Here is an 8,861-nt window from a genome sequence, read left to right on the forward strand (position 1 = left end):
CCTTGATACGATCACCTGTCAGCCTTCCACCCAAGCTCACAAACCAACGCCAAATGATCCGAAGGAAAGACGGCGTTCGGCAGGGCAATGTGTCTCGTTACTTCTTCATGAGAGGACAGCGGGATGACTCGTTGGAGTTCAATCTTATCGCCCTCCACCATGATATGGTCCAGCTTGCCTTGGAAGCTGGCAACAAAGTTAGTGTAGTCGACACCCTTGCAGACGTCTTGGAAAGTGATGGGATTATCGAGAGCAGCTCCTCCACAGAACTCCTCTTTGCCATCTGTAGAGACAAATCAATTCAATTCAATTAAAATTGCTCTGGTGAACATGCTTACAGGTAGAGTAAAAATATTTTTTACCGCAGTATGCTGCTGATCAAACCAGGAACACCAAGGCTGAACCCCTTCTTTTTACGAAACATGCATTACACACGGGACCAACGGCTTTACGTCCCATCCGAAGGACGTAGCGATGGTTAACCCATACTTTGCCAATCAAAAACACCAGAGCTTGAGTTCCGTGCTCTTAACCGCTAGGCCATGACATGCACAAGTCTGACTTTATTTTTCTCAAGGATAAGCAAATCTTGACTTACTTGAATACCACTCTACAGAGTCCTTTTTGATGCTTCCCTTGGTAAGGTACTGGTACACACCGCTAGAGGGAGAGCTATTCAGATCACCCATTAGAACGATTGCAGGACGAACACCATCACTCTGCAAAATAGATCATTAACAACAGTTTTAACATCTAATAGATGTTAATTTCCATCGGAGAAAAAATACTTTTAGGTTTTTAACCTTATACACCGATGTGTGTTAGCACTACTGTATACTTTTTGATACCCATGACCTTTGCCACTCTAGAGCAGTGTCTTACCAACTAGACTACCGAGATTGCCCGGTAGCTATAGAGGTAGTTCAAATCCTATATTTTAGATTACTAATAACAATAATAGCACGATTCTCCCAAGGATTCTTAAAAACTGTGGGGCATGCTGGACCCATTTTTGCATTTGTTAGGCTGCAGCACGCTGAAATAAAACAAGTCTTCACAATGTTTTCTACTTGGTGTTTTTCTTGGTTGTAAAAGTCCTAATGTGTAATCTGGAGCATTCTATTTTGTGGGGAAAAAGAAGAGAACAAGTTGGCACTTTACGCATATACGCAATACTCATAAGCCAGCTTGTGCACAGGGGAACCCTGATAATAATTTTCAAAATATAGGATTTGAGGCATTGCATGGTGGGGTATCAATATATATATGGTCTCCTGACGATGACTAGAGCAAGCTAGTCGAAACGTTGAGACCAATTCAGAACTGACTCCGCAGCAGTACAGTTATTACGATCCTATAAGCTAAAGTAGTAGTCCAGTCTAATTTCTATACCATCCGCCCTGGTAATAGTTATAAAAGCAGGACAGTTCTTTTCAGAACTGAGAAGTCTCCCGAACCTCCGATAATCTACTCCGCGGAAGTAGAATAAAGCAAGACAGTTCCCTAAGAACAACTCTACCTTGCAAGTAGATACACACATGGTGTTACCGCAAACCAAATATATAATTTTCAAAATAATATCTTTCTGGGGCAAGTTGCCAAAGTGCCTAGACAAAACAAGCAGTGTGACACATGATAAGCCATTCACAAAATGTGAAATTAAAATGACTGGAGAGGCAATTGGAACTTTCAGTTCTCACCTAAAGATGTCTAAAATAGTTGGTTGATTGTGGCAGGGAGCTTATTCCAAATGGCATGTGCTGCCCTGAAAAATGCGCGCTGCTCTTGGTGAAAATCTCTAGTTGTACACATATATCAGAGTATCTGCACACTTCAAAAAGTCACTTTTTGTTATTGGCGTTTGTACACATTACTAAAAAAAACTGTGATCAACGTTTTTTTTACGAAAAGCAGTAAGAAATAGCGCTCTCAAGTATTCTCTTTCAGTGTCTGAAAACTACGTGGCCAAATAATCTATAGTTTTTTTTTAAACCTACTTCTCTCGGTCTTTAGTAACTCTTCCTTTAGCGTACCTTTAAACAAGGTCACACCATTTGTGTGAAATATTAGAATGCTGGAACGATATAGCATGACGTCACAGGTGGAAGTTAAGAACAGAAAATGCCCTCAGTGTACGCGCCATTCTTGGGTAGGAATGGCAGCCAGATCCTATTCAGATCTTACCTCATTGTTGTACATTGAGCAGACCTTCTCAAGATGCTTGACTAGGATGGCAGTCTGTATGAGACGGAGGTGAGCTGCTCTAGGGTGGAAGTAGAGATGAGTATTGGCGACACACAGTCTCCTAGACGGGTCGCTGATGAGTTCTAAGACAGCAACCTGAAAAAAAAAATAACAAACTTTACCATACCTCATACATATTCATGACTGAAAGCCAAACTCTCACTGGTCCATTCAACATCAGGTGCTAGTTGCTATCTTTGGTGTCTACCAACCGCTTACACGAGTAAATACACATCACAAGTAGACTGTCGCCCAGGCAATGGAATGTGACAAACTAGTTTCCTCGGCCTCGCCCTCTCCTCAGGAATTAGTTTGTCATCTTCTAATACCTTGGAGAGCTTCTATTGACTGTTCACCCTCAAACCTTGTATATTGTTCAATGTGATTGTAGCTGAAAAAAAGTTCAATTCAATTCAATTCAATTCAAAGATGGTTTATTAAAACATGTCTCGCAGTTAAAAACTGAATTGCACATGTCAACATCATAATATGTTAAAGAAATTACATCAAGTAGAAGTTTGCTTGTTTGTTTAGATGATCTTCCCAACAAGAAGCTTTTCAAACTCCCACAAGGGGATATAAACACCAAGCTGGTGGCAACAGCTACGTAATCTCTCACGTTGGTTCCTTGTCTATGATGATGGATTGCGCACATCAATAAATTGTGATTCAGTATTGAGACGGCAACACTTATTCTAATACTATTCAACAATACTTTTCGGTAATTTTCTTGCAACTGCGTTGACCAATTAAGTCAAAAGTTTCACAGATTTATTAGTTTATGTATATGTTGGGATACAACAGGTAAGAATACTGGCGAGAATACTCTTACAATAACCAAACGTGTCCACTGCCTTTAAGCGATGATTCAATGTTATTGAGGTAGGTTTATGCACTAATGGGGTGTTCTGGTCGAGGGGCCTAAGAGCACCGAACTCAAGCTCTCGTGTTTCTGTTCATAGAAGGGTATGGGTTCGAGTTCCGGTCGTGACACTTGCGTCCCTGAGCAAGACACTCAACTTTTATTGCTTCTCTCCACCCAGGGGTAAATGGGTACCTGTGAGGGCAGAGATGTTTCTTGTACCCATTTAGCTTACTAGGGCATATTTGTTGCACTGGCTGTATACTCCCCAGGGATCTGCTATGGATTAAGGGAGGACTTAAATGGCCCAGTGACCAGGGGCCAATTTCATAAAGCTGCTTAAGCAAAAAAATTGCTTAAGCACGAAAATAGCTCGTTTGTTTTACACATGTTACTAGCCCATATACATTGCTTGTGACTGGTATTTAGCTGTTGTTTACTTAGCATAACAATTGAGTGGAGTCTTGGCCGGTAATCTGATTTTACTAAGCAAGGATTTTTTTGCTTACACAAAATTGCGTGCTTAAGCAGCTCTATGAAATTGGGCACAGGGATGATGATGTTGGAGCGCTTTGAGAATCCCCTCGTGTGTGAAAAGCGCAGTATAAAAACCTATTATTATTATTATTATTATTATTATTATTATTATTATTATTATTATTATTATTATTATTATTATTATTATTATTATTATTATTATTATTATTATTATTATTATTATTATTATTATTATTATTATTATTATTAATGTGATATTTCTAACAATCAGACCAACCTGTACGATAGCAGCAAGACCTAGGAATTTCTTGAGCATTGCTTTGCTTTGAACTACGACCTCAAGGAGACTTTGTTGAAGCGGCTCTTTCACAAGCTCCTCGCAGAAGGCCACATCATGGCTGCCGAGTAGTCTGAAACATAGAGAAGAGTTTGGGAAATCAACTTACTTACATTGTAAACTGCTGCTACAGTACAAAAAAATCCACAAAAATGGCATTACTAACGTTTTTAGCTGCCTATAAGCCCGGTTCATACTCCGTGCAAAGGTGATCACAGTTTGACATCACAAATTTGCAACGAATACTTCGCATCAGTTAAAATGTGCTCAACTTCTGCAAAATTTTCGTAGCAAAAGCATGGCTGTGAGGTCACAAGTTGCTATGAATTAACAGAAAGTATGACCCAGGCTTCGATATTTACAAGTCCAGCAGTACTGGACGACTCAATTGTGGTCTCGGACTCAAGGCAGGTCTCCAGTCCACAGATTTACATATAAACTTACACGGTTTAAAGATAATGATGGTAGAAAGCTTCCCTTAAAATGTTACTTGCTGAGGTGACAGTATTTTGGTGAGAAATGAGTAAAACAATTGCTCTAAATACCTACCGTCTCAGAAGACGAAAACGGATTTACGCATTTCTTCTGAAAACATTGCCCTGTGATTTAAATGAAGCTGAAGGTAAAATAATTGTATTACAAACATCTTCATTCACATTCGCTGCGTCAGAAACAACCGCGGGTTGAGGGAATTGTTTCCTGTTTATCTGCTTATTACACAATGAATAATGTTGTAATAATGTTTAAAGATGACAACAGAAACACGAGAAGAAGAACAATTAATACAAAGGTATAACGAAACATTTGTAGCACGCTGTAACGTGGGTCCATGGGTTTTGTACACCCTCGAGGGGAAATGGCACCCTCGGCTTCGCCTCGGAATCCATTTTCCATTTTCCCTCTAGTGTGTACAAAACACCATGGACCCCATCACAGCGTGCAACAATTGTATACTGAGGTCCTGGCTAAGGCTACCGACACTGCACTTCAGTGTGCCAACAACTGGGGGGGGGGGGGAATACCATTTGAGCAGCATGGACATGAGAAGAAGTCTAAGCCATTTACCTGAATTTTTCTGTCCTGTAGAAGATGGCTTCTCCTTCTGGTACGTTGCCATGCTTGCAGCAAAGCATCCCATCCAAACCAGACATCTTTAGACATGGTAGCAGGACATTCTCAAAACTCTTCTTGCCAACCTCCTGAAGACACAAGATATCTGCATTGAAACCTGCAATCAGAAAAAAGGCCAACGTAAACATTATTGATTTTTGGGGTTGAACAAAGAATTGACTAGAGTGGGATTCGAACCAACGACCTCCGGATTAACATGCCGGATAAACATTATTGTATACTCAAAGGTGCCTCATAAGTGAACTTAAAGGCAGTGGAGACTATTGGTAATTACTCAAAATAATTATCATCATTAAACCTTCCTTGATTACGAGTAATGGGGAGAGGTTGATAGTATAAAACATTGTGAGAAACAGCTCCCTCTGAAGTGACGTAGTTTTCGAGAAAGAAGTAATTTTCCACGAATTTGATTTTGAGACCTCAAGTTTAGAATTTGAGGTCTCAAAATCAAGCATCAGAAAGCACACAACTTCGTGTGACAAGGGTGTTTTTTCTTTCAATATTATCTCGCAACTTTGACGACAGATTGAGCCGACATTTTCACAGGTTTGTTATTTTATGCATATGTTGAGATACAACAACTGTGAAGACTAGTCTTTGACAATTACCAATAGTGTCCACTGTCTTTAATCACTGTACATACTGTAGCTCCCAGTTCTGGGGAAACCTGTAAACAAGGGTGCTTGCATTGTCAAACCCCTACTCTAACTTGATAAGTGTTCTGGGTTCTTTTAAGGAAACATAGTAAAGTATCTTGCTCAAGGTCACATCTCAGATTACACATTTTGGAATGTGTAAGTGAAACATGGGTAGGCAACAATACAAGAGAGTGACAGTGGCACTAGTACCAGGGTGGGGGAGGAGTGTTGGCTGATACACGTGTGAGAACTTATTGAACCCCTAGGTCTGGTTATGTACATTATTTAGTTTTTATTTAGTTTACATTAGTTGTGGGAGTGTGCATTAAAGACAGTGGACACTATTGGTAATTGTCAAAGACCGGTCTTCTCACTTGGTGTATCTCAACATATATGCATAAAATAACCAACCTGTGAAAATTTGAGCTCAATCGGTCGTCGAAGTTACGAGATAATAATGAAAGAAAAAAAACGCCCTTGTCACACGAAGTTGTGTGCTTTCATATACTTGATTTCGAGACCTCAAATTCTAAACTTGAGGTCTCGAAATCAAATTCGTGGAACTACAACACTTCAGAGGGAACCGTTTCTCACAATGTTTTATACCATCAAACTCTCCCCATTACTCGTTACCAAGTAAGGTTTCATGCTAATAATTATTTTGAGTAATTACCTTTAAGCCAATGAGAATGCAATTGTATCCATTGTGTATCACTGCATTCTGAGAAAGTACAAGCTAATCAGCCAATCAATCTTCTTGGATGAGACTGATGGGGACCAGCTAACAGCAAAAAGAGCATGTTTCTTCAATAAGAAACAGCTGTTCTCTCCACTCGGGAGACATTTCTTAACTAAAGTCTAAAATGAATGAACTACAAGCTTGTAATATCTCCTGTCTGGATTCACCTGAGAGCTCCTTGAGTAGGACCTGCTCCCTGTAATCAATCTCCAACGCATCTTTAGGGCAATATGGATACAGGAAATCCCTGGAGTAGTCTGAATCTGCATACATGTCTGCCAGTACGTTGTAGGATACCACTCTGAAACTGAAACAAGTTACGATGGTGGTAAATATTCACAACCTTTACTTTCTGAATAAAGCAGTCTGCCTATTCTTCAAAACTGGCAGATGCGCTGATCTAGCCGTAGCTGCAGCCGAGATCCTTGTAGGAAAAATCTACCTTGCCCTAACAGAAACACTGAAGCGTGGGTGTCATCCCTGGCTAAGGGGCAGCTAACCATTATATGGCTTCTGACTGGCACCCCTGGACAAAGATATCAATGATAAGGGTAAGGAGACTGCCAACATACATGGTTTGAATGGCTAGGCAGAGAAGGAACATTTTTCACATGATCAAAATCATTTTTCCCGAAATCCTAGTAAGCGAAAGCAGACATACACATGATAGTATCAGGTAAATAACCCTTTTACAATACAATTCGCTAGACCGCTCAGCCACGAAAGGAAACCCTATTTATATCTCTCGTTGCTCAACTCACACAAGACTAGTTGCGATGACCGTAACCCTCCATCTTCTACGACCGTCGGCAGGAGGATAGAGGGTTACAATCATCACAACACACGACAAACTCACCAGTTTTCTGTTGTTCTCTCCTTGGTGTACTCATGCCTCCTCTCAAATGGAAAGACGTCTGGTGCCATTTTCACCTCGTAAGACGTCTGTACTTCCTTATGATTACCTGACCTTATCCCATCTCCAGGATGACAAACTAACTTGAGGAGTCCTCCAATGTCGGATGTCTCGGGTGTGTAGGTCTGCTCGCTGGATACCTCCACCCACCGTCTCTCGTATCCTTTGATTTGCGACACTAAAGAAGGGTTGACAACCACAGGTATCTGGACAGCCATTTCCTTGACACTCTCAGTTTCCATGGGAACCGACTGCGATGACGACAACCCTCCGTCTGCAGTATTTGATAAACAGATCATTTGTCCGACATTTATTTGCGGATTTCCAAGAAGTTCTTGCCTGACTTCACGATACCATGTGTACCGGCAGGCCTCGGGCGTCACAAACTCAAACTCCACTCGTGGGTAAATTGGACAGCCTACGAGTACACAATTTGGCAGTTTTAGACTGATAATCGCAGGCATGTTCCTGCGAATGCTGTATTTAAAGTCACCCAAATGCAAAACAGCGCCCTCGACCCATGCGTCTTTGTTGAAGACCTCCGGACCGACTTTCTGATCATTGACAAACAGAGAGCAGACGATTTCTGCTTCCGGCGGTGGTTCATCATTTGCAGCAGTGGCTGCTGGGTCACACTTCATCTTCTTGGGTTTCCTCTTACTCTTGCCCAGTTTCCGGACGTTGTTTTGCAACCGGGACAGCGATTTGTCTGACGTTTCCATTTTGGAACGGAGTAAATTACTCTGTTTGTCCCCATAGCTGAAAGAGATTGTCATGAACTCCTCCCCCTCTACACACCTTACCAGGAGTTGATTCATCTTGGGCTTGCTGAAGAAGAACGAAGCTAAGCTCGTGGTCTTCTGCAGAAAGGAGCGAAGGTATTGCACAACCATCGAGTACTCAACAAGCTTCAAAGTCTACGGAACATGTGCGTTCAGAACTTAAAGATTGTTTTGCGTTTTCAACTCTCGAAGAGAGGCTAAGCAAGCGTACTGAAGTTCACTAGCAAGCCCGTGTGCAACGCTGTACTTAGTCTTATGTCAAAACGCTTCACATAACACATTAACGTTTGAATAAAGTTCAATTGGTGGCGCTCTGTCTAGAAATTGCGCCCTCTTTAGATGTGACCGTCGTTTAAAAAATAATTACCGACGAAGAGTCGTCGTGTACACGGGCTGTGTCAAATAATCCCTGTTTGCACAGTCACGAGCGTGACAGCGATTGCCAAAATTAACAACGGGCAAACGAAAAAGGGACTGTAGACGTTTATGATGGAAACCATCATGTGTTTCTCCAATGTAAATATCAGTTTGACGTAAGCGAGGCACTGGGTTGTCAGACCTACTTGGTCCCATCCGTGGAGCGAAATTGCATTAAAACCCTGAACTGACCAAGCCAGTGTCTCACCCCTATTGACAACTTACACTACTCAAGCAAACTGGAACGCAAATTGGTAATCAACTTGTAATTATGGCATAGGCTGATGGTAACTGACATTG

General features: G+C 41.3%; 1 protein-coding gene across 1 annotated transcript; it reads right to left on the reverse strand.

Annotated features, from left to right (window-relative positions):
• Positions 1 to 8,264, reverse strand: LOC139940154 (2',5'-phosphodiesterase 12-like). The gene is made up of 7 exons (XM_071936442.1): positions 7,306 to 8,264; positions 6,617 to 6,756; positions 5,007 to 5,169; positions 3,882 to 4,014; positions 2,185 to 2,340; positions 599 to 719; positions 1 to 283 (listed from the first exon to the last, which is right to left on the reverse strand). Exons 1-7 carry the CDS (start codon positions 8,253 to 8,255, stop codon positions 12 to 14), a joined length of 1,935 nt encoding a protein of 644 aa, XP_071792543.1. The 5' UTR covers positions 8,256 to 8,264; the 3' UTR covers positions 1 to 11.
• Positions 8,265 to 8,861: the final 597 nt, after the last annotated feature.

Source organism: Asterias amurensis, chromosome 7, assembly GCF_032118995.1.
Source record: "Asterias amurensis chromosome 7, ASM3211899v1".
NCBI classification, from domain to species: Eukaryota; Metazoa; Echinodermata; class Asteroidea; order Forcipulatida; family Asteriidae; genus Asterias; species Asterias amurensis.